Genomic DNA, 26,388 nt, shown 5'->3' with positions numbered 1-26,388 from the left:
ACCTCTGTCGTGTTCTCCCTGAGCCCCCATCTGAGGAGGAGCTCTCCACGGAGGCCACGACTCGTCTTCTTAAGATCTTTACCGACGCCTGCAATAAGGCGCAAGACAAAGCATGCCCCTCTGGCAAGAACAGAGGCCGGAAGAAACCTGAATGGTGGAATCCGAAACTGGGTGAACTCCGGAAAGCCTCCCGGAGACTCTTCAATAAAGCTAAGGCTGAAAACGTTGAGCAAAACTGGGCCGAATACAAGGCCAGTCTGTCAACCTACAACAAAGAACTTAGAAAAGCCAAACGCGCCTCCTGGCGTAAGTTCTGCAGCGAAATCGAGAGTAACTCAGAAGCCTCACGCTTGCGCAGAGTTCTCTCGAAGACAACACCCACCCTGGGCTACTTGAGGAACACCGACCAGTCGTGGACTACGTCCAGCGATGAGTCGCTAAATCTTCTCCTAAATACCAACTTCACTGGCTGCGATGAAAACAGACTCAACTACCTCGCGCCTCCTTTTGTCGCCTCAAATGCCATCCTGAGACTGCTAAGCCAGGAGAACATTTCCTGGGCGATCAGAAGCTTTAAACCCTACAAGTCCGCGGGGCCAGACGGCATTTTCCCTGCCCAACAGATTCACGCGGGACATAAAGCCATTAAGTGGCTCAAAATAATTTACGAGGGAATCTTCTCCCACGGGTGCATTCCTGACACCTGGCTTCAGACCAAAGTCGTATTCATACCAAAGGCATTTCAGACCCATAAGTCTATCGTCTTTTCTTCTAAAGGCGATGGAGCGGCTCCTGGGGCTGCATCTCACGGCGTGCATTCCGTCCAGTCTGATCTCAGACTCCCAGCATGCCTATCGGAAGGGAAGATCCACCGAAACGGCCCTACACTCGATCACATCGATCATCGAAGCGTCCCTTAACTTTAAGGAGTACACCCTAGTAGCCTTCCTCGACATAGAAGGCGCCTTTAACAACATCCTTCCGACCGCCATCACGGGCGCACTGACGGATCTGGGCGTTGACTCCAGGACGGTGAGCCTGATCGATCAGATGCTACAATACAGGACGGTTGAGGCATTCTATGCCTTCTATGGAACGTGGCAGTGAACACTCTGCTGCGGGAGATAGAGGGGGGTGGCTGCCGTGTGGTGGCGTACGCGGACGATGTTGCCATAGCATTCTCCGGAAAATTTCCGCAGACGTTGTGTGAGTGCATGACAAGTACTCTCACGAAAATGTCGAAATGGGCAGACAAATGCGGGTTAGGCGTCAACCCGTCTAAAACGGAACTGGTGCTTTTCACTAGGAAGTACAAAGTTCCGGTACTGATTCCCCCAAGACTATGTGGGGAAACGCTAGTCTTCAGCAACAACGCCAAGTATCTTGGCCTAATCCTCGATAGAAAGCTCGATTGGAAATTGAGCATAGAGGATAGAGTAAAGAAGGCCACAGTGGCCCTCTATACTTGCAGGAAAGCCATCGGACTAAAATGGGGAATGACCCCCTATATAGTTCGCCATCATACGACCAATCATGCTCTATGGAGTGGTGGTATGGTGGCCAGCCTTAGACAGAAGGACATGCCTCAATAAACTCAGCAGAGTTCAACGCATGGCAGAGCTATGCATAACTGGCGCGCTACGCACTACTCCAGGGGAAGCCCTGGATACTGTGCTGGACCTCCTCCCTGTGGATCTCATGGGAAAGAAGGTGGCAACACTTTCCGCCCTCAGAATGAGAGAAGCCAGACTGTGGAAAGCATCCGCGGTTGGGCACTCGGGAATCCTGATGAGACTCCCGCAATTACCAGAGAGGACAGATTACTGTATTCCTAGTGATCACCTCTCGACGCCCTTCCAGGTATCAATCCCACCTAGGGAGGACTGGGAGATGGGCGAACCAGGACCTGCAAATGCGGTCCACTTCTACACTGATGGCTCAAAGCTAGACGGCCGCGTGGGAGGCGGAGTCTACTGCAGAGAGCTGAACATCAGTCATTGCTTCAGGCTCCCGGATCACTGTAGTGTGTTCCAAGCGGAGGTTGAAGCCATCAAGGAGGCCATTTCGATCGTCTCCAAACTACTTCTAGATACGCACTTAGTGTGCGTCTTCTCGGACAGTCAAGCAGCTATCAAAGCTCTAGGCTCAATATCGTCGAACTCAGCGACTGTAAATGACTGCCACAGGTCTCTTCACGAGATCGCAGAGCAGTTAGATCTATTGCTTATATGGGTCCCCGGCCACAGGGACATCGAGGGGAACGACGCCGCTGACGAGCTAGCCAGGCAGGGTACTACGATTCCTCTCCTATCGGAGAGGGAGCAAGTAGCGATGCCCTTGGCTACGTGCAGGCTCCTAACGCACGAATTGTTCGAGCAAAATGCCAATAGGAGATGGCAGCAAACCGTTTCCTGTAAAGTCTCAAGATTGATATGGCCACATCGATCGAAGAAGCGCTCAGCAGAGCTGTATAAACTCAGCAGAGCACAGTGCTCTGCAGTTACTAGAGCCATTACGGGACACTGGCAGATCGGCACTCATGACTCTAGACTGTCAATCCCTCATAACGACTTCTGCAGGAGTTGTCGCGACGAGGAGGAGGAGGAATCGGTCCCCCACTTCTTCTGCCACTGCCCAGCCCTTGGAAATCGTCGTCTTCGTATTCTCGGGGCCGTATTCAAACCAGGCACCTTGTCCAAATACATCCAAGCCACCGGAGGCTCTTATCCCCCCTCCCGGCAACAGCCTTAACCTAACCTAACCTAATTAAATTCTTGGAGGGGAGTTTTCTTTACTTATAATTAAATTCATTTTTTTGCTGTGTCTCGATAGCTTAATATATATGTAAAGAATTGAGAAGAAATATTAGGAAAAATAAAGATTTAAAAATGACCATCATATATGGGTAACAGATTCTAAAGGGGTGTGAGGTACCAATACATTATGGTTACGGATATATAAAGGTGATATCAATAGAAAAATATATGTAACACGCAGGTTACTTCCCAGCTCAGTGCATATATGTACTTTTTCTTATTTACAAGCTCACAGCGCTTTTAGTAGGCTAGTACCGTTTATTCCATCCGTGATCGTTGAGCTCAATGATGACGTTGGTGTATACTTCTAAGGAAAAGAAAAGATATTTAATACGAGTATATATGCACGTGAGCGTACTAGAGTGTACTGCTTTGTAATCTCAAGAAAAATTAATGTTGCTCTCATACCCATTAGTTTCCAAAAACCATTATGTTGGCTGGGTTACATAACTAACTATAAAACTGTATACATCGTGTGACGAAAGAGAATGGTTTTAGGCTGGCACATGAAATCTAGAGGAAAAAGGGGGCGTGTGTTACATCAACGAGTAACTACGATCCTCTATTGACGTGGTCGTGAGACATGTCAGCCAGGCTGAGTAGGACTGCGCCGCCGGAAGTATCCAACAATAATGCAATCAATTCGAGTTCATTATTGGGTGTCGCTGGCGAAGCCAAATCAGTTGACGATGGGGTACATTAGCTCCTTAGCTTGACTTCAGGTTGCCGATCCGATTCGACGCCAATGACGCCAAAAATAAAGTTCCGGAGGCGCCTCTTGGTTTTCGACGTGCATCCACACGGTTGTTGAGGCTTTCGACCGACGACGTCAAGCTGCAGGTCTCGCTGTTCGGTGTTTTTTTTTCCCGTGGATTCACTACTTGTCTTTTCGATCCGCCCCACAACTCTCGTAAGCCACACCGTATATGCACTCCTATGCAACTGATGATCGCACGAGCAGTACCGTGGCTACGGGCCGCCGTCCTATGACACAAATTCTTCTATATATATATTACCACGAACACTTTCCAAATTATCAAGGACATACCAGCTAGGTTTTTCTTTACACTGCTTTCCTGGGTAAATCTCCTGATTCTCGGTATTAATTGAAACTCTGCTCACGAGGTATGGCGTAGATGACAGAACTGTTCGTTGGCTAAATATATATATATATATATATATTTATTTATTCCCGATTAAACACGTCCGCTTTAGTCAATCGATTCTCAGTCAATAACTCCAGCCCAACTTCTGCAGGTTCAGCTAAGCGGTACCGAACCAAAAGCTCGAAAATCGGATGATATTTGGAAACTTTAACTGCATAATCGGATGATCTTAGGAACTTTAACTGCATAATCGGATGATCTTTCTCACAATTGAGCGAAATTTTGGTCAAGCTTTTAATCTATGCTCTCCCTACGCTACGCTACTCTCTTGGGTCAAGGTAAACGTGACGTCTTTCGCTTAAGTGCGTGCGCTGCGCGCCGACTCTCTTTAGAAAGCTTTTCGGAAAGCTTGCAGCTTACGATCCACTTTCGGAGTTACTATGTATCTGCACCTTTACGCATTACCAAAAGAAAACTGTGCTTATCCGTGATGCTCTGTACTCTTTCCCTAAATTCGGCCCCTACAATGCCTGAAATGCAACTAGTCAATTCATATTTTATTAATTTGTACAGAATGATGCCCCCTGTGGAAACGTTTAATCTGAATGAGCTGCAGCACAACACAACCGGCGAGTATACAGAGACTGTTTACGATTACGCGGACCCTGTGACGCAACCGAAGCCTTCAGCAGCATGCATATTGAAGTACATCAATGGACGTATGTTCTATGGCTCCAAAATCCTGCTACCCGCCAAACTCTCCTTCATGGCTGCCAGCATCTACAACGAGCAATTGTACGATTTGCCAGCCGGCTCTGCCGATGCCCTGACCTGTGTCCATGGCATTCGGGAACACGGCGAGAAGCTGCTGAGCCTGGCAACGTCGGTGGACAGTGACGATGCGGCTGACCGGAGTGAAGAAGATGATGCGAGTCGTGGCCTGATCATTGACACAACTGGCGACGAGCAGAACAGTAGCTCCTCTATCGAGATGTGCGACGATGTGACACTGAAAGCTCATGCCGTGCGCTTGAATGCCAGCCTCTATAGCAATCAAAACTTTGGGGCGACCAGTACGCCCAATGCCAACCATTCACAGGGCCATCATCCGAATGCGAGGAAAACGGCCATCAACTTTGGCGAAATGTCGCCACGGAAACAGGCGAATAGCTCTGGATTGAGTCCGTTGTCGGGCCTGTCCCCACACCTGAACAAACGAAAATCGCCCACAAAGAATGTACGCTCTCCTCAGAACCAGTCGCAGCCTAAGCCCCGCTACAATGTTGCGCCAATGGTGGTAATCCATGAGTCTCGGCCGCCACCCTCGCCAGCCATTGAGTGTGCCAAACGTTTGCGCACCTTGATCGACCAGGAAAGTTCCCGCGACGCCACGGATAACAAAGCTGGTATCCGCGTCATTGCCCTGGCCAAGCAGAAGCCAACAGCAACACTCTCTGTGCCCAAAGTGGAGCCCGACAACCAGGATGAACGGGAGTTCCTGTCGGACAGTGGCGGAAGCCTGGCCATGTCCATCTCCCCGCAGTCTTTTAGCCCCGTCAAAATGGATTTGGGACAGTCGGAGGAGGAGGAGCTGGAGCCGCTCCGTGTGAGTGCTGGCAATACCCCCAGCACATGATCACGACACAGTTTGACAGCGACGAGGACTGCAAACTGGATGTGGTAGCCAGTCTGGCAAACTTCACAACCGCTGAGGACGCGTCCGCTGGTTCTCCAGCCTCAGTGGTACATCAAAACCTGCATCACCACCCTACAGTTTAACCAAGTCATCGCCGTGGACGCGCGAAGAAGACAAGGTCTCTCTAAACGAAATGAAAATGGGGGCACGTGATCGGGAGCAGCTCATTAGGCGGATGCGTGCCAAGCTTAAGCATCGCAATTTCATCGAGCTGCGTACCCGACATCAGTTCCTCATGGACTTTCTGTCTAAACTGCAGGGTAAAAATCTGCATATAAAATCCGTTCTCTTTCGTAGTGATCAGACGTGTTTTTGTTTTGCGCTCCGCATTTTTTCCTTTTGTTTTGAATAAACAGCCGGTGTTTTCCTAACTACTCCAAACTACTTCTAGATACGCACTTAGTGTGCGTCTTCTCGGACAGTCAAGCAGCTATCAAAGCTCTAGGCTCAATATCGTCGAACTCAGCGACTGTAAATGACTGCCGCAGGTCTCTGCACGAGATCGCAGAGCAGTTAGATCTCTTCCTTATATGGGTCCCCGGCCACAGGGACATCGAGGGGAACGACGCCGCTGACGAGCTAGCCAGGCAGGGTACTACGATTCCTCTCCTATCGGAGAGGGAGCAAGTAGCGATGCCCTTGGCTACGTGCAGGCTCCTAACGCACGAATTGTTCGAGCAAAATGCCAATAGGAGATGGCAGCAAACCGTTTCCTGTAAAGTCTCAAGATTGATATGGCCACATCGATCGAAGAAGCGCTCAGCAGAGCTGTATAAACTCAGCAGAGCACAGGGCTCTGCAGTTACTAGAGCCATTACGGGACACTGGCAGATCGGCACTCATGACTCTAGACTGTCAATCCCTCATAACGACTTCTGCAGGAGTTGTCTCGACGAGGAGGAGGAGGAATCGGTCCCCCACTTCTTCTGCCACTGCCCAGCCCTTGGAAATCGTCGTCTTCGTATTCTCGGGGCCGCTTTCCTCCCGGACATTTCGGACCTGTCCGAAATCAAACCAGGCACCTTGTCCAAATACATCCAAGCCACCGGATGGGACTGCCCTTAACCTGCAGTAGTATGCTCTCACGGTTCGGGCAACGCGAAGGGGCACTTGCCCATGCGGCAACACAACGGACCTTTTATAGGTCCAAGTGAGCTTGGGGGCGGGAGGCTCTTATCCCCCCCTCCCGGCTACCGCCTTAACCTAACCTAACCTAATTAAATTCTTGGAGGGGGGTTTTCTTAACTTATAATTAAATTCATTTTTTTGCTGTGTCTCGATAGCTTAATGTATATGTAAAGAATTGAGAAGAAATATTAGGAAAAATAAAGATTTAAAAATGACCATCATATATGGGTAACAGATTCTAAAGGGGTGAGAGGTACCAATACATTATGGTTACGGATATATAAAGGTGATATCAATAGAAAAATATATGTAACACGCAGGTTACTTCCCAGCTCAGTGCATATATGTACTTGTTCTTATTTACAAGCTCACAGCGCTTTTGGTAGGATAGTACGGTTTATTCCATCCGTGATCGTTGAGCTCAATGATGACGTTGGTGTATACTTCTAAGGAAAAGAAAAGATATTTAATACGAGTATATATGCACGTGAGCGTACTAGAGTGTACTGCTTTGTAATCTCAAGAAAAATTAATGCTGCTCTCATACCCATTAGTTGCCAAAATCCATTATGTTGGCTGGGTTACATAACTAACTATTAAACTGTATACATCGTGTGACGAAAGAGAATGGTTTTAGCCTGGCACATGAAATCTAGAGGAAAAAGGGGCGTGTGTTACATCAACGAGTAACTACGATCCTCTATTGACGTGGTCGTGAGACATGTCAGCCAGGCTGAGTAGGACTGCGCCGCCGGAAGTATCCAACAATAATGCAATCAATTCGAGTTCATTATTGGGTGTCGCTGGCGCAGCCAAATCAGTTGACGATGGGGTACATTAGCTCCTTAGCTTGCCTTCAGGTTGCCGATCCGATTCGACGTCGGTCTGCGGACTACACTTTCATTGGAGGCTCGATAACGGGGGGCATCAATGACGCCAAAAATAAAGTTCCGGAGGCGCCTCTTGGTTTTCGACGTGCATCCACACGGTTGTTGAGGCTTTCGACCGACGACGTAAAGCTGCAGGTCTCGCTGTTCGGTGTTTTTTTTTTCCGTGGATTCACTACTTGTCTTTTCGATCCGCCCCACAACTCTCGTAAACCACACCGTATATGCACTCCTATGCAACTGATGATCGCACGAGCAGTACCGTGGCTACGGGCCGCCGTCCTATAACACAAATTCTTCTATATATATATTACCACGAACACTTTCCAAATTATCACGGACATACCAGCTAGGTTTTTCTTTACACTGCTTTCCTGGGTAAATCTCCTGATTCTCAGTCTTAATTGAAACTCTGCTCACGAGGTATGGCGTAGATGCCAGAACTGTTCGTTGGCTAAATATATATATATATATATATATATATATTTATTCCCGAGTAAACACGTCCGCTTTAATCAATCGATTCTCAGTCAATAACTCCAGCCCAACTTCTGCAGGTTCAGCTAAGCGGTACCGAACCAAAAGCTCGAAGATCGGATGATATTTGGAAACTTTAACTGCATAATCGGATGATCTTAGGAACTTTAACTGCATAATCGGATGATCTTTCGCCCAATTGAGCGAAATTTTGGTCAAGCTTTTAATCTATGCTCTCCCTACGCTACGCTACTCTCTTGGGTCAAGGTAAACGTGACGTCTTTCGCGTGCTTGGGTTTATAAAGAGGTGGTCAAAGGAATTTGACGACCCCTATATAACAAAGACTCTCTATACCTCGCTTGTTCGTCCGATCTTAGAATACGGCTCCTGTGTATGGTGCCCTCAGTACAAAGTACACCAGGACCGTATAGAATCAGTACAGAAAAACTTTTTACTCTTTGCTCTGCGGGGCCTTAACTGGGATGCGGGTGTAAGACTCCCATCTTACTCTAGTAGACTACTATTAGTAAACCTCCCATCCTTAGTTAACCGTAGAAAAATGCTTGGTGTGATATTTATGCACAACTTGATCAGGGGTGACATAGACAGCCCTGATCTGTTGAGCCGCATAAACTTCACGATTCCTATTAGACTGACTAGAAATTTTATACTGTTGTTCCTTCCACTTTGTAGATCGAATTATTACTTGCATGAACCGTTTAGGGTCTTATGCTCGGATTATAATTCCCTCTACCATATTATATCCAACACTAATTCTCTTCCTCTTATTAAATTATTAATCCTTACACACCTTTCTATTAATTAGTAAATGTAATGGTATTTGTATTTTGATTGCATGCTTAGTTTCTTAGTAAGCTTTGTGATAATTTTCCTCGAATGTTAGTCTAATAGCTATCTTTCTTGCATGTTCGCGTTTGGTTCGGCTACGCACCGCGCATCATGCGGCAGCGCCCCTCGGTCGGTTGGGCGGGAGGAGGGCTGCGTTTTGCCTGGGATCCGCGCGTAACAGCCTTCTGCTGGTGTCACACGGGCCACTTGACGGTGCAGTAACTGCATCGCCTCTTGAAAAATGCAGTCATTGCATGTCAACGTCCAAAGTAGTAAATAGGGGAATAAAGCGCCTCTGTGTCTTGTATTATACATTAAACTGAATAATTAGTTCACTATGATTATGTTAGAAGGATCTTTTACGGCTACAGCTATTTCGGCTCTCCCTATGATTACGTTAACCATGAGTTTCCCACTATCGTTAAGACTGTTAACAATGGAAAATAAAATGTTTTTTAATATAAATCCAAATACGGTCTTAGATATAAACTTCATAACCTTTCCAAAACGAATAAATTGTTGAACTTGCTTTACTCTCTAATCTTAAACCTTTGATTCGATACCAATTATGCCCAGGCTAAAGGCACATCACATAGACCCTGAGGCAACGATTGATCAGCCGCACTATGCCTTCTTCTTCTGTATTATGGGAGCCGTATCAGCCATTGCCTTCTCCACGCTGGGAGCTGCCTATGGGACTGCCAAGTCGGCCATTGGCATCTCATCTATGGCGGTCAAGCATCCGGAGCTGATAATGAAGTCCATCATTCCCGTGCTAATGGCTGGCATTATAGCCATCTATGGACTGGTCGTGTCGGTGCTGTTGACCGGTTCGTTGATAAAGATGTACCCCACCTACAAGAGATTCCTCAATCTTGGCGCCGGTCTGGCTGTGGGTCTCTCCGGAATGGCGGCTGGCTTTGCCATTGGCGTTGTGGGCGATGCTGGTGTTCGTGCAGCTGCACAGCAGCCGAAGCTGTTTGTGGGTCTAATTTTGATACAGATATTTGCCGAGGTCTTGGGTCTCTATGGCTTGATAGTGGCCATTTATTTATTCACCAAATAAAATGTCAATAAAAGTGAGACATCCCACCACAAGTTCTTTATAAACGAGTCGTCACTTGTGTTTGTTGGGAACTTTTTCTTCTACAAACTATTTGCTCATCTGGATATGCTCTTGCAATGGATGCACACATTGGAGGTGCCCTTGATTACGGCATACACGAAAATGTTCAGGGACAGTTGCAGGGCATTGAGCGTGATGCAGATCACCTCCACCTTCTCCGTCACCGACTCATCCACTTCTTGGTGTCGCCCCCGAAAAGTAGATTGAGCGAACTCTTTCGCGACGTCATGTCCGCCGGCAGTTCACCGATCATATAGAGCGTCATCACAATCACAATGCTCACCGTCAGCTTCATTTGGTGCTGCGAGAAAATATTGATATTAAAAATAGACATCGTAGGAAAAGCCTTCTCCAAGGGTGTGGCATGAGCATAGTTTTGTCGGCTACTGTACCTGGTTTCGTTTGATGGTGGTGTGCCATTGTTGGCAGTGGACTGGCAAAGGCGACAGCGATCATACAGCGAGCAACCTTGCGGCGACAGAACCTCGGGGGCCCACTGTTCCTCCTGAAGCTGGACAAGTAGGTGAACTGATTAACCGAAATGAAAATGGAGGCACGCGGCGGATTAGGCGGATGCGTGCCAAGCTTAAGCATCGCAATTTCATCGAGCTGCGTACCCGACATCAGTTCCTCATGGACTTTCTGTCTAAACTGCAGGCTAAATAGTGGAAGAACGCGCCTCTGTGTCTTGTATTACACACCAAACTGAATAATTAGTTTACTCAACTATAATTATGTTCGATGTGTCGTTTAGGAACATTTATGTGTGCTATCCATATGACTAAGTTAACCATGAGTTTCCCACTATCATTAAGACAGTTAACATTGGAAAAAAAGGATTTTGAAAATAAATCGAAACCCATTGTTTGATCCAAACTTCATAACTTTTCCAAAACAATAAATTGCTTAACATGCATTATTCTATAGTCTAAAATTTTTTTTTGACTCGGTAACAATTATGCCCAGGCTAAAGGCACATCACACAGACCCTGAGGCAACGATTGATCAGCCGCACTATGCCTTCTTCTTCTGTATTATGGGAGCCGTATCAGCCATTGCCTTCTCCACGCTGGGAGCTGCCTATGGGACTGCCATTGTCGGCCATTGGCATCTCATCTATGGCTGTCAAGCATCCGGAGCTGAAAATGAAGTCCATCATTCCCGTTGTAATGGCTGGCATTTTAGCCATCTATGGACTGGTCGTGTCGGTGCTGTTGACCGGTTCGTTGATAAAGATGTACCCCACCTACAAGGGATTCCTCAATCTTGGTGCCGGTCTGGCTGTGGGTCTCTCCGGAATGGCGGCTGGGTTTGCCATTGGCGTTGTGGGCGATGCTGGTGTTCGTGCAGCTGCACAGCAGCCGAAGCTGTTTGTGGGTCTAATTTTGATACAGATATTTGCCGAGGTCTTGGGTCTCTATGGCCTGATAGTGGCTATCTATTTATTCACCAAATGAAATTTCAATAAAAGTGGGACATCTTCAGATCCCACAAGTTCTTCGTAAGCGAGTCGTCACTTGTGTTTTTTGGTAACCGGTTCTTACATCTGTTTCATGAGGGTATAACTTTTTCCTCGACATTCTATTTGTCGGACATTGTCGAAGACACTTCGCTTCTGGTGCTAGAATGTTTCTTCATTTCGTCGGCTTTTGGATGGTGCTTGGCGTCTGTCTTTTCCACGTTCAATCGCAAGATAACACAACTGTTGCAAGAAACACGACACTGGCAAGAAACACTACGAAAATTGTGATGGTGCGTCCACTGTACAAGAAAGAGGATGAAAGGAAGGATATGATGCACATCGTCATACATAAAATACTCCCGGGGGATCCGTACTACAAAGTGTTCGATGGAGACCAACACACAGCACGACGCTAGACCAACATGATCTGGCAACGTCTCCTGGATCGTTACAATACCATGCTGATATAACTTAAGTAATGTTTATTGAATGGTCGTTTACTAAGTGATTATAATAAAGCTAGAGCTGAAGATCGAATCATCGTTTGGTGCCGAGTCTTTTGCGTGCAGGCAGGAGCTGGATCTGGTGGTGAACACCTCTGGCTCTGGATGTCCATGGGAGTGGGAATGTTGTTCCTCTTGGGAATCCTTCACTAGCGTAAAGGTGCCCACAGCTGTTCTACAGTGAGCATCGTTTTGACAATCGGAGTCGCTGGCTCAGCTCGCGCAGCCACACTGCATCGCCTCGTCCGCCGGCAAATGATGAGGCGCCACACTGCTGACCACGCACTCCTCGGCCGTGGGTTGCTGTTGGCGTCGGGTCCGACATCGGCGCCAGCTCCGCCCAATGGCACGGAAGCAACAGATACCCAAGCACACATCTGAGGTGCCCTTGAGGCAGAGAACAGAGTTCTTTCTCATAAAGTAGGGATTGATCACGGCGTACACGACAATGTTCAGGGACAGTTGCAGGGCATTGAGCGTGATGCAGATCACCTCCACCTTCTCCATCACCGACTCATCCCCTTTGTTGGTGTCGCCCCCGAAGAGAAGATTGAGCGAACTCTTTCGCGACGTCATGTGCGCCGGAAGTTCGCCGATCATGTAGAGCGTTATCATAATCACAATGCTCACCGTCAGCTTCATTTGGTGCTGCGAGAAAATATTGATATTAAAAATGGACATCGTAGGAAAAGCCTTCTCCAAGCCTTCTCATGCGCATAGTTTTGTCGGCTACTGTACCTGGTATCGTTTGATGGTGCTGCGAGTGTCACCATTGTTGGCAGTGGACTGGCAAAGGCGACTCTGCTTTGTCCACCGTCGAAAGGCAATAATGATGGCTGTGTTTCCGATCAGCAGGAATACGGCTGGCAGCAGGGCCAACAGGGTGAAGCTGAACCAGTTGTGCGCCTTATAGAATCTGCAGAAAGAATGCAGAAGTATTCCGTGTAGAAAGTTGATCCATCAATCCAGCTTCTCACAAAACTCACGTGGAGTAGTAGAACTCTTGCACATGACAGGTTCCGTCGTGATCCACAGATAAGACGAAAAAGTATGGCATATTGGCCGCAATAGAGACGGCAATCACGACGGCTATCATATAGCGAACAACCTTGCGGCGACAAAACTTCGGTGGCCCATTGTTCCTGCTGAAGCTGGCCAAATAGGTGAACCGATCCAGGCTGAGACAGGCCAGAATCAGGTTGGCGGCTCCTGTGCTGATGCCGAACAGCGGCGTCTGCCACTGGTAGTCGTAGGCGATCCAGGAGGGGCTGTAGTAGAAGTAGCTGCGCGACAGCGCCGTTAGCGTGATGAGCAGACAGGAGACGCTGTCCATCCAAGAGAGTGCCGCCAGATAGGTGAAGGCCGAGGGCGTCATCTTCGGCCGCATGAACACCACCGCATTGATGAAGTTCGTACACAGACCGAAGATGGAGAGCGTGTGGACGGCTAGGCCGTACAGCACGAAAGTCACCACCGATGGCATGCTCCTCTGGAAGATGCACTCATCGCTGTGGAACGGCATCTCATGCTGCGGGTCCAGCCCCCAGGGGCGACTGGAAGTAGAAAGTATCACAAATATATTCGTATCATAAATTATCTGAAAATACCTACCGAAGATTCGGCTTTGCAAAGAGCCTCCGCTTCGAGTAGTTGTTGTATCTGTACATACCCACGACACATTCTACACATCCACACACCGGTGGGCGTGCATTCCATAGATAAACACGGTCCGTTGTGGGGACTCTGTTTGGTTTTAGTATTTAGATATATTTTTATTTACTTTCGGGTATTACGAGTATGCACATTTGTGTGTGTGGTACGAACGAGTATATGCCGAAGTCCGATTGTATGATTTTGTATTTTTATACCCGATACTCAAAATGAGTATTGGGGTATATTAGATTTGTGGTAAAAGTGGATGTGTGTAACGTCCAGAAGGAATCGTTTCCGACCCCATAAAGTATATATATTCTTGATCAGCATCAATAGCCGAGTCGATTGAGCCATGTCTGTCTGTCCGTCTGTCCGTCCGTCCGTCCGTCTGTCCGTCCCCTTCAGCGCCTAGTGCTCAAAGACTATAAGAGCTAGAGTAACGATGTTTTGGATCCAGACTTCTGTGATATGTCACTGCTACAAAAATATTTCAAAACTTCGCCCCGTCCACTTCCGCTCCCACAAAGGACGAAAATCTGTGGCATCCACATTTTTAAAGATACGATAAAACCAAAAACCCAGAATCGTAGAGGATGACTATATGTCTTAGAATGTAAGATCTCAACCAGATCGTATAAATATTATAGCCAGAATCAAGAAAACAATTTCATTCTTTCTCCCTCTGTCTCTCTCTAACACACAGGTTTCATGGTCGGTTTTGCCAATTGCAAAATATGAGTTCAAGGATCTCAGAACCTATAAGAGCCAGAGCAACCAAATTTGGTATCCACACTCCTGTGATATCGGACCTTGACCGTTTCGTGTCCAAATTTCGCCACACCCCCTTCCGTCCCCGCAAAGAACGAAAATCTGGGGCATCCACAAATCTCAGAGACTATTAAGGCCAGAGTAACCAAATTTGGTATCCGCACTTCTGTTAGATCTCACTATAAAACGTATATCTCAGAATTTCGCCCCACCCCCTTCCGCCCCACAAAGGACGAAAATCTGTTGCATCCACAATATTGCAGATTCGAGAAAACTAAAAACGCAGAATCATAGATAACGATTATATCTATCAGATTGCTGAATCTGGAGCAGATCAGATAATTTTTATAGCCAAAAGGATCAAATCAATTTGCAGTGGCTACGCAGCGCCCAACGTCACGCTCAGACTGATTTTCTGTCTCTCTCGCACGCACTCTTTGTCGTGTCGTTTAATATTAGCAGCGTCTGCCGGAGGAGAGCCATACTGACTTAGTATCGGGTATAACTGTAGAGTTGCGGTGTCCGCAGCAACTCACAACGTTCCCCCTCGTTTTGTGTGTTGTTTGTCGGTTTGGCTTGGCTCAATAAATTACAGATTACATTCGGGGTGGCCTCTAGGCATGGCATAGTACTATATGCTTAAGTAAATGTACATATATAACGGAGCATATACATATGAACATACACAGGCATTACTTAGTTAGTGACTGTTCAGTGTTTTAGAGTATTCAGTGAAAGGGATTCTGTAGATGTAAAAATAGTTTTGCTTTGGTTCTAGATTTAGTTTTTCGAGTGTTTTTCTTTTGGAAGTTTTCGTCTACTCTCCAGATATCAAATGGTGGCTATCGTATCTTTTTTCGGATAATTTCCCATCGATATTTCGTAGATGTAATGCATTTAGATATCTATTTTTGTTTTGTACTAATTTAATATGCAATAAAAATACATACATATGTATGAGACTTTGGTTTTTAAAAAAATGTCCTTGAAATTCATCAGAAGTAATCATATAAATATGAAGTGTATAAATTTTGGCTGTAAATAAAACTGAATGCAGTTGAGTTCTACCAATATGCACTCATAATGTGTAGGTATGTATATATGTCATTCGATAATCAAAACTACGAGTATTCAAATTGAGTAATTCTAAAAATTTGAACAGACTTGACTTGGAAATGTTTGCTTCATTTATAGGTATATTTTAGTTGGTTTTTGGTTTTTAATATGTCATAAAATTCATTAAAGTAATTCAGACACACATCACATACATCTAAATTGTACACAGATTATATTTTAGTTATGTATATATTAAATTTATTTGTTAAAAATACGGGCAAATTTCATCTTTATCTTCACGTTTGGAGTACGATTACATTCGGGTTTGACTTTCAGTAGTACTCATTCTCTGGATAAATCATTCTCCCCTCAGTGGCGGGGACCGATCATATTTAATTTTGATCATTTTGGTTATCTTAGCTTACGTTTTGTTTTCAAATTTGGAGAGTTAAAGAAAATGTTTAAATGCTTCAAGTTCGGAGCTATACAATTATACAATTTATATTTTTTTTATACCCGATACTCAAAATGAGTATTGGAGTATATTAGATTTGTGGTAAAAGTGGATGTGTGTAACGTCCAGAAGGAATCGTTTCCGACCCCATAAAGTATATATATTCTTGATCAGCATCAATAGCCGAGTCGATTGAGCCATGTCTGTCTGTCCGTCTGTCCGTCTGTCCGTCTGTCCGTCCGTCCGTCCGTCTGTCCGTCCGTCCGTCCGTCTGTCCCTCCCTTCAGCGCCTAGTGCTCAAAGACTATAAGAGCTAGAGTAACGATGTTTTGGATCCAGACTTCTGTGATATGTCACTGCTACAAAAATATTTCAAAACTTCGCCCCGCCCACTTCCGCTTCCACAAAGGACGAAAATCTGTGGCATCCACATTTTTAAAGATACGATAAAACCAAAAACGCAGAATCGTAGAGGATGACTATATGTTTTAGAGTGTAAGATCTCAACCAGATCGTATAATTATTATAGCCAGAATCAAGAAAACAATTTCATTCTTTCTCCCTCTGTCTCTCTCTAACACACAGGTTTCATGGTCGGTTTTGCCAATTGCAAAATATGAGTTCAAGGATCTCAGAACCTATAAGAGCCAGAGCAACCAAATTTGGTATCCACACTCCTGTGATATCGGACCTTGACCGTTTCGTGTCCAAATTTCGCCACACCCCCTTCCGCCCCAGCAAAGAACGAAAATCTGGGGCATCCACAAATCTCAGAGACTATTAAGGCTAGAGTAACCAAATTTGGTATCCGCACTTCTGTTAGATCTCACTATAAAACGTATATCTCAGAATTTCGCCCCACCCCCTTCCGCCCCCACAAAGGACGAAAATCTGTTGCATCCACAATATTGCAGATTTGAGAAAACTAAAAACGCAGAATCATAGATAACGACCATATCTATCAGATTGCTGAATCTGGACCAGATCAGATAATTTTTATAGCCAAAAGGATCAAATCAATTTGCAGTGGCTACGCAGCGCCCAACGTCACGCTCAGACTGATTTTCTGTCTCTCTCGCACGCACTCTTTGTCGTGTCGTTTAATATTAGCAGCGTCTGCCGGAGGAGAGCCATACTGACTTAGTATCGGGTATAACTTTAGAGTTGCGGTGTCCGCAGCAACTCACAACGTTCCCCCTCGTTTTGTGTGTTGTTTGTCGGTTTGGCTTGGCTCAATAAATTACAGATTACATTCGGGGTGGCCTCTAGGCATGGCATAGTACTATATGCTTAAGTAAATGTACATATATAACGGAGCATATACATATGAACATACACAGGCATTACTTAGTTAGTGACTGTTCAGTGTTTTAGAGTATTCAGTGAAAGGGATTCTGTAGATGTAAAAATAGTTTTGCTTTGGTTCTAGATTTAGTTTTTCGAGTGTTTTTCTTTTGGAAGTTTTCGTCTACTCTCCAGATATCAAATGGTGGCTATCGTATCTTTTTTCGGATAATTTCACATCGATATTTCGTAGATGTAATGCATTTAGATATCTATTTTTGTTTTGTACTAATTTAATATGCAATAAAAATACATACATATGTATGAGACTTTGGTTTTTAAAAAATGTCCTTGAAATTCATCAGAAGTAATCATATAAATATGCAGTGTATAAATTTTGGCTGTAAATAAAACTGAATGCAGTTGAGTTCTACCAATATGCACTCATAATGTGTAGGTATGTATATATGTCATTCGATAATCAAAACTACGAGTATTCAAATTGAGTAATTCTAAAAATTTGAACAGACTTGACTTGGAAATGTTTGCTTCATTTATAGGTATATTTTAGTTGGTTTTTGGTTTTTAATATGTCATAAAATTCATTAAAGTAATTCAGACACACATCACATACATCTAAATTGTACACAGATTATATTTTAGTTATGTATATATTAAATTTATTTGTTAAAAATACGAGCAAATTTCATCTTTATCTTCACGTTTGGAGTACGATTACATTCGGGTTTGACTTTCAGTAGTACTCATTCTCTGGATAAATCATTCTCCCCTCAGTGGCGGGGACCGATCATATTTAATTTTGATCATTTTGGTTATCTTAGCTTACGTTTTGTTTTCAAATTTGGAGAGTTAAAGAAAATGTTTAAATGCTTCAAGTTCGGAGCTATACAATTATACAATTTATATTTTTTTTATACCCGATACTCAAAATGAGTATTGGAGTATATTAGATTTGTGGTAAAAGTGGATGTGTGTAACGTCCAGAAGGAATCGTTTCCGACCCCATAAAGTATATATATTCTTGATCAGCATCAATAGCCGAGTCGATTGAGCCATGTCTGTCTGTCCGTCTGTCCGTCTGTCCGTCCGTCCGTCCGTCTGTCCGTCCGTCCGTCCGTCTGTCCCTCCCCTTCAGCGCCTAGTGCTCAAAGACTATAAGAGCTAGAGTAACGATGTTTTGGATCCAGACTTCTGTGATATGTCACTGCTACAAAAATATTTCAAAACTTCGCCCCGCCCACTTCCGCTTCCACAAAGGACGAAAATCTGTGGCATCCACATTTTTAAAGATACGATAAAACCAAAAACGCAGAATCGTAGAGGATGACTATATGTTTTAGAATGTAAGATCTCAACCAGATCGTATAATTATTATAGCCAGAATCAAGAAAACAATTTCATTCTTTCTCCCTCTGTCTCTCTCTAACACACAGGTTTCATGGTCGGTTTTGCCAATTGCAAAATATGAGTTCAAGGATCTCAGAACCTATAAGAGCCAGAGCAACCAAATTTGGTATCCACACTCCTGTGATATCGGACCTTGACCGTTTCGTGTCCAAATTTCGCCACACCCCCTGCCGCCCACGCAAAGGACGAAAATCTGGGGCATCCACAAATCTCAGAGACTATTAAGGCTAGAGTAACCAAATTTGGTATCCGCACTTCTGTTAGATCTCACTATAAAACGTATATCTCAGAATTTCGCCCCACCCCCTTCCGCCCCCACAAAAGACGAAAATCTGTTGCATCCACAATATTGCTCATTCGAGAAAACTAAAAACGCAGAATCATAGATAATGACCATATCTATCAGATTGCTGAATCTGGATGAGATCGGATCATTTTTAGCCAAAAGGAACAAATCAATTTGCAGTGGCTACGCAGCGCCCAACGTCACGCTTAGACTGATTTTCTGTCTCTCTCGCACGCACTGTTTGTCGTGTCGTTTAATGTTAGCGGCGTCTGCCGGAGAGAGCCATACTGACTTAGTATCGGGTATAACTGTAGAGTTGCGGTGTCCGCAGCAAATCACAACGTTCCACCTCGTTTTTTTATTTATACTTTAATGCTGTTATTTATCGAAATGTATTGTGTGATTCAAACTATTTTAAAGATACACCAACGAACTGTCATGTAATTCTGTTAATTTTCATTTTCGTTTCCATTTCTGTAGTTTTTAATGCCTTATTCCCTTAGTTGGCAAACGTTCGCTCCTACCACGGTTTGCGTTTTAATAATTTGTCTATAAATAGTTGTAGCCTCTTGTGGCCAGAATGCTATGAGAGAAAGATACGGAGCTACGAGAGGCACAAAAACTTAGCTCAGCTGTCGCTAATCATGGAAAAATTAGTATATGTACCTTAATGATAGCCGATACGATAGGGGGTGTATGTCACATACGAGTAAATATGTTACACGCTTAAAGTAGATTGTCTTTAATCCATAGTTAGCAGCTAGTTTCATGTGTAGTAGGTACTAAAGTTCTCGAAACTCGAAAACAATCTCCAACGGGGAGCGTAGTCGTCTCGTTCTCCCTTTTTGGGTTACAGTTTTTAGTTCTACAGATTTACAGTTTTATAGTTGTCAGTTTTACAGCTTTACAGTTTTAAGTATTGACTAAGCTTAACTTATTGCTATGCAATTTGTTAATTATGGTACATTGAGACTCTATGCCAGCTGTATATATAGACACGCTATATATACCTTAATATTGGTTTTGTTTTGTTTTTTTTGTTTGTTAAATAAAATGTAAAATTAATTTAATTTACACGCACGTTGATATATTTGAATGGAATTAAAAGATTACGCTTTCTATGATATTTCTCAGCTTAAAAACTGAATACACGATTAACCGAATTGGTAATTGCTGTGTTGCTTGCTTGCCTGATTTTCTCTAGATATTTCTCTAATGTAATTTATCCGTTTTGTATTTTTGGCGAAACCCAGTTAAACGCGATTTCGATTTGATCGTAGTGCCGGGGCGAACACTACAACCGAATGACGTTTGAACCTGACTCCAAACTCCAAACTTCTAACATCTCTGATCTTTCATTCGTATATGTACGATTTCCAATTTATTTATATATTAAAATCGATTAGATTTCTACAAAACACTTAGATGTTTGCTCAAAAATAAGTGAACTCTCAATTGGAATATTTAAACATTTAAAGCTTCGAAAAGTTGTTCAAAATTGGAGTGAAACGATAGATCACAGATCGCTAGAATGCTACACAGAATGAGAAACGGGGGCGGGGTGCTTGAATATTCGCTATGGTTATGGCTTAGATATATTGCTTTCCTTTGGCTGCCAGATGAGACTTGAGATGTTGAACAGTATTCGATTATTGCACAACTGAAGGTCTGTTAAACAGTTAAAACTTAACAATCGATTAAATGTAAATGTACATATAAATAACAGAAAACAAACAGAAACAGAAAACTTAACAAAGAATAATTGCTCTTTAGAAACTATAAGCTACATATAAATTATTTATAAATATGACAAATTGTCTTTTTGCATTGCCAAAAGTTGTTAATATCGAATATCAAAAGAGATTTATAGGGCACAACGCGCAGATTGGGGACTGTCTCTGATCAGATCAGAGATCTATGGGAGGATTACGTAGTCGGGATTCACATAGGAGAAGCCAACAAATTCCGACTGATCCAGATTCATCATGAATACCTTATCCGTGGGCGTCAATTCTGTTTTCTCTGATGTGAACTGCTTGTCAAAGTTGGACACATCCTTGCGGTGTTTCTACAGAGGCAGAATAAAGAAGGGATGTTCGGGAAGGATCAATTTGGTAAAGAATATTTCATCTTCTCACAATCTTTGGCTTAAACGGTGGCTGCACTTCTCGGTTCTCAATCTTCTCCCAATCAATGCGCCGGAAAAAGGCATGCAGACGCACATCTTCCTCGCCAGTGGGACCACAGCCCAAGCGTTTGTTCGGTAGTTTGGTGAGAAACTAATGGAATAGGAGACTTCACCTGTATCTGTAATCTGTATTCAAAATGTTTCTGTATCTACTTACACCTTTGCAGGCCTCCTTGGCCTCCTTGCTGAGGCTCTTCGGATAGGATACATTGTGATCGGTGATGGCCGCAAAGAGCTCCTCTTCATCCTCGCCATCGAAGGGCGGCTGACCCACCAGCATCTCGTAGAGCAGCACTCCATAGGCCCACCAGTCCACAGATTTGCCATACGGCTGGTACAGGATAATCTGCAATGATTCCTCCTCAAATCAAATGCCATCCATTAATAAAGCCGCCTGCGAAACCCACCTCAGGTGCTATGTAGTCCGGGGTGCCGCAGAAAGTCTTAGTCGTCTTGTCGGCCATAATGTTCTCCTTGCACATTCCAAAGTCGGCAATCTTCTCGTGGCCATCCGCATCGAGAAGGACATTGTCCAGCTTCAGGTCGCGATACAGGATCCCCTTGGTGTGCAGAAAGAAAAGTCCAGCGGCTATTTCCGCTGCATAAAAACTACAAAGAAAGGCAGTACATCAGAGATGTGAGATGTGGGATGGAGTCAGATTTATCATCTTACACTGCGACTGGCTCTTTGAATTTGCCAGACTGTTGGATCTGGAACATCAGATCACCGCCGTTCACATACTCCATGACAAAGAACAAGCGATCCTAGAAAGGAGGGAGTGATAATCATCTCATCGCTGGTTGGGTTGGGTGCGATGACTTACCAGTGTCTGAAAGCAGGAATTTAATTGGACCAGAAATGGTGGCTTCTCACTCAGGGACAGGACGCGCTTCTCGATCATGGTGCACTCGACATCGTCGTCTTGAATGATCACATCCTTCTTGAGTATCTTGATGGCATACAGCTCATCGCTGCCCTTGCGCTCTGCCAGCAGGACCTGCGGCGGCGGTAGATCATTATGCATTAGGAGATCTGGATCTGATTTGGAAGATCACCCACCTTGCCAAAGGATCCCTTGCCCAGGACCTTGATGAAGTTAAAGTCCGTGGCCCGGATCATGTCCTTCTTGGATATGGACGAATGCGTGTTCGTATCGCTGCGCATCACCAGGGGCTTCTTCTGCGATGGCTTCTGCTTGAGCTTGAGCAGATCCTGCTCGTCGTCGGCACAGGGCACGTTGTAGTACTCGCCCTCATCCTGGGTGAGCAGCTTGAACCACCCGTTGGTGGGGTTCTTGATGATCTCCATGAAATCATTCCGCGAAGTGCGATCCCAGTCCCATACCTCGATGAGGATACGTCGATCCTTGTCCTCGGGCTATAGGTCACTGCGGAAGGGGAGACGATTCTTCATTATATTGACTGGACTCGGCACGGATGTACCCACTAGGTGATGGTCTCGTTCCAGACGGGATTCAGGCAGGCCTTGATGGTGCGTGTCTTCTTCTTGTTCTGGTCCTTGTCGTCCGGAATGAGCTTGACCTTGACATAGGGGTCGCTGAGTCCGTTGGGATCCATGGGTATGAGATTCCGACCCTCTATGACTGCAGTCAGTGAGCCACAGATGTAACAGAGAGTGGAGCAAACAAGTGGGATTAGACAGTGGCTAAACCAGTATCGCAATCACTTGAGTGGATTGTAAATTATTGTCTTCCATTCCTGCGACAACAGAACACAAACTATGTGGGGATGTGCTCTCAAGTCTACCGGGAACAAAGTCACCACAGTCCCAGAGGGCGTGAGGGGGCGTCCTTTATTCTGCAGCTGCATTCCGTTTGGTATTCATTATGTGGCATTTGTGCCTGTTGCGAAGGAGCACCAAAGGGGCAGGAATACAAAGAATTTCTTTAAGCGCGCATAATGAATTAATGCAAATCGCAAGCAATTTGCCGAGGAAGAGCCTGAGCCTGCCCAGAAGCTGGAGGACAAGGCCGCCCCCGCAGTCCCGAAGGACCTGCAAACTTTCGTCGCCGCACGACGCGAAGAAGATATGAGATACAAAGACGGAAAGACTCGAGAAGATGTAACATTTTAAGCGTGTTGCTTGGGAAACTTTGCGGCTTCTTGGGCGTACTTTGTTCTCCCCCCAACCACCACTTATGCTTTCTATATTCTGTAAACTTTTCGCCCCCGCAAGGCAGAGGGAAAAACTGTTCGGGAAAAAGTAGGTACAAAACTGGGAATAGCCAGAAAAGAGAAAACTTTTTCTACAACGCCATAATTGGTTACAATGCTTAAGCGGCTCAAATTTGTATGTACTTTCCCAGCGGGGCTGGGGCTGGGGATGGCGCTGCGACCTGCACTGGTCTGTGGTCTGTGGCAGGGTCTGTTTGTCTGTCCGTTGAGCTTGCTTGGCACTTACTCTGGACAGTGAGGAGGTTGTCCTTGACATTGATCACGAGATTAATGCGTCCCCGTCGCTCCGTGTGATCGCATCCGCAGAGGCTTGGCACATTCTCCTTGCAGCGTGCATGCACGTTCATGTCACATGCTAGAGGGTTTGTGGAATAATTTCAGTTAGAGGCGATACTTTGTGGATGTTAGAGGAAGGAAGAAGGGTTGAAGGGTGAATAGCAGGGGCTTGACAGCACGGGGAAAAGTGACAGATGTGGCAGACACACACATACACACAGGGGGAGTACTTACCTGGCTATCGCTGGAAATTCTTCCTTACCTGATGTTATCCAACCGATTAAGGGGGCTTCCATGGGAATCCAATCAGAATCAGTACATACATACTATAGCCCATACCACCCGCATATGTATGTACCTACCCCTACCCCCAACCCTCGTCGTGGCGTTTCGTTTTGTTGCCACCGGAAATTGACAAACTGTTGCATAGTTTCGAAGCAGCGCTCACTGGCAGTGCCATTGGTGACTGCTTTTGACAGCAGTGCCGTGGGAGCGTTCAATTGGAAATTATTTGCGAAAATCGAATTGTAATTCATTTTCCACGGAGCACTGTTTTTTCCAATTAAGGCGCGTTGGCATCATTCCCAATCCCCACTCCCAGCTCTCATCATCATACTCAGCATCAGCATCATTGGGCATCGCCCTGTTTGTGTTGATTGCTTCAGTTCCTTTCACATATCCGTGTCCCTTCTGTTCTGCTCTTTTCTTTTCTGTTGCTCTCTCCCACTCCATCCGTTACATTCCGCTTTGGTCATGTGTAAAATTACTTTCTGCTGTGCCTGTGCCAGTGCCTGGCCTGGTCTTAGTGTCATTCAAGCGGACGCGGCTCGTACCACTGCGTATACGTAATATTAAAGTTTCGCAGCCAGTGGCAGGGATAGAGCATGTCAACAGCGGCAGTGCCAACAAACAAAAGGAGCTCGCTCAAGTGCGCAACATTCCCACACACACACACACACACACACACACCCGTGTGGTGAGCGGGCAGTAGAATACCACCACAGCATGTCACAGCTTGTCGTATGAGGCGACTAAGAAGACACGGGGATGTTCTGCTCCCTCTAAAGAGCACTAAAGCAACTCGTAACCGCCGGCACAAGCCAGGTATCCCCCGGATAGGTCTAACACACTTGTGAAACACCTAGCTAATACGAGAAGGCGACTAAGACGGAGACCAGTAAAGTCTTAGGATAGGAACTGGACCCCCCTTTTTTTTGGATTGATGACCCCAGGGCTGACGGAAGCCAGCATTCTAGCACTTTAGTACGCGGAATGAAACCCCGCCGAAATGGCTGCTAGGTTAATGCTGCTTCTGCCCCCGTCCCGTGAAAAATTGGCAAATCTCTAAGCACGCTCCTTGTTCCGTAGCCATTAAATTGGACGTACAGGCTCAGTTGAGTCACTCCTGACGCGCGCGGATCCGGCTCTGAGCTCCCGACCCCATAAGGGCGGGAGCTCAACCCTCGCATGGCCTCCCTGCTTGCATAGACAACCATGGGATCATAACGCGACTGTACAACAGACAAGGACAACGGCTTACGAGTTGGGACCCAACAAAATGAGTAAAAGTATCACACCCATAACGACGAACGACTCAGAAGGCTTCAATAAAAGCAAAAAAATGGCGAGAACGCCAACTGGTGAGCGGACCGACGCCCCGCTGCCGGCCCTCCCTGGCCCGGAGCAGCACCAAAAAGCTCAGGGCAGCACAGCGCTGCGCGATCTAGGACGAGAGATCACGCAGCTAGTGGAGATGCTCGAGGATGGCAAGAGGCGATCCATACACCAACCCATGCGGGACTCGATCGAGAGCATAAGGGTGCTGTATGAGCTGGTTGCTATCCAGCTGCACGACGAAGGAGCTAAGGCGGTGATCAGGACCCACCAGTCCTCTCAGACGTCACCGCTTTTCAGACCTCTCCCGGAGCCTAAGAGGAAACAGGCTGCAGGTGCACCAACACCCCGGACAAAGAGGACCAAGGCAGCGGTCGAGGTCCAGACCACACCAGGAGTAGCAGTTGAAAAGGACGCCCACGCTGAAAGGGAGAGAAAGGAGCCGGAGGAGACCCCATTTCTGACGGTGACCAACCGGCGCAGAAGGAAGAGGCCGCAAAAGCCGACTGGAGCGCTCGCGGACAAGACGCGACCAGACGCCATCGTCATTGCCACCAAAGGTGAAAAGACCTATGCAGAGATACTGCGCAAGGTTAGGACGGACGAAACCCTGCGTGGACTCGGTGATGCGGTCGCCAGGATCAGGAGGACCCAAAAAGGAGAGCTACTTCTACAGCTCAACAAGTCGGGAGAGGAGACGGAGACGTTTAATAGCCTGGTAGCCAATACGCTGAAGGAGCACGCAGAAGTCCGTAGACTGTCGCACCGGGTGACCGTAGAGTGCAAGGACCTGGACGAAATAACCACCACGGAGGATATATGCGAGGCTCTGAGAAGCCAGGTGGAATTGGCGGAGCTGTCTGCGGATGACATCCAGCTGAGAAAGGCATACGGCGGAACCCAGACGGCCACAATCAGGCTGCCCGCCAAGCGCGCTCAAACTGCTCTGAAAATAGGAGTCCTAAAAGTAGGCTGGGTGAGATGCAGACTGCGTGAGCGAATCAGCGTCACCAAATGCTTCAGATGTCTCGAGTTTGGGCATATGGCACGACAGTGCAGTAGCAAAGTAGATAGGTCCAAGCTGTGTAGAAGATGTGGAAAGGAGAACCACCTGGCAAAGGACTGTAGCCTGGA

General features: G+C 45.8%; 2 protein-coding genes and 3 pseudogenes across 2 annotated transcripts; 3 read left to right on the top strand and 2 right to left on the bottom strand.

Moving 5' to 3' along the window:
- LOC117191446 overlaps window positions 1–9,394 on the top strand; it is a 68,077-nt pseudogene extending 58,683 nt beyond the window's left edge.
- A 52-nt stretch (window positions 9,395–9,446) lies between these two features.
- Window positions 9,447–10,047, top strand: LOC117191299 (V-type proton ATPase 16 kDa proteolipid subunit-like). Its single transcript, XM_033396204.1, has one exon. It carries the CDS (start codon window positions 9,529–9,531, stop codon window positions 10,024–10,026), a length of 498 nt encoding a protein of 165 aa, XP_033252095.1. The 5' UTR covers window positions 9,447–9,528; the 3' UTR covers window positions 10,027–10,047.
- An 843-nt stretch (window positions 10,048–10,890) lies between these two features.
- LOC117191297 lies at window positions 10,891–11,605 on the top strand (annotated as a pseudogene).
- Window positions 11,606–12,015: 410 nt separating this feature from the next.
- On the bottom strand, window positions 12,016–13,592 carry LOC117191290. Its single transcript, XM_033396197.1, has 3 exons — window positions 13,038–13,592; window positions 12,790–12,967; window positions 12,016–12,699 (listed from the first exon to the last, which is right to left on the bottom strand). The coding sequence occupies exons 1-3, from the start codon at window positions 13,571–13,573 to the stop codon at window positions 12,265–12,267; spliced, it is 1,149 nt and encodes a 382-aa protein (XP_033252088.1). The 5' UTR covers window positions 13,574–13,592; the 3' UTR covers window positions 12,016–12,264.
- A 5,749-nt stretch (window positions 13,593–19,341) lies between these two features.
- Window positions 19,342–26,388, bottom strand: part of LOC117189400 — a 110,327-nt pseudogene continuing 103,280 nt past the window's right edge.

The sequence above is a fragment of the Drosophila miranda genome (genome assembly GCF_003369915.1).
Source record: "Drosophila miranda strain MSH22 chromosome Y unlocalized genomic scaffold, D.miranda_PacBio2.1 Contig_Y1_pilon, whole genome shotgun sequence".
In the NCBI taxonomy this organism is placed as follows: domain Eukaryota; kingdom Metazoa; phylum Arthropoda; class Insecta; order Diptera; family Drosophilidae; genus Drosophila; species Drosophila miranda.
Note: the sequence above shows the minus strand (reverse complement) of the source record. Positions and strands in the feature narration are given on the sequence as shown.

What these genes read in the sequence shown, in the direction of transcription:
- LOC117191299 (XM_033396204.1), top strand. Translation starts at nt 9,529, where the DNA reads ATGCCCAGGCTAAAGGCACATCACATAGACCCTGAGGCAACGATTGAT.
- LOC117191290 (XM_033396197.1), bottom strand. Translation starts at nt 13,573, where the DNA reads ATGCCGTTCCACAGCGATGAGTGCATCTTCCAGAGGAGCATGCCATCG. An exon ending in CAAGAGTTCTACTACTCCAC is followed by an intron (nt 12,968 to 13,037) that starts GTGAGTTTTGTG and finishes TTCTTTCTGCAG; the next exon opens with ATTCTATAAGGCGCACAACT. An exon ending in GCACCATCAAACGATACCAG is followed by an intron (nt 12,700 to 12,789) that starts GTACAGTAGCCG and finishes ATTTTCTCGCAG; the next exon opens with CACCAAATGAAGCTGACGGT.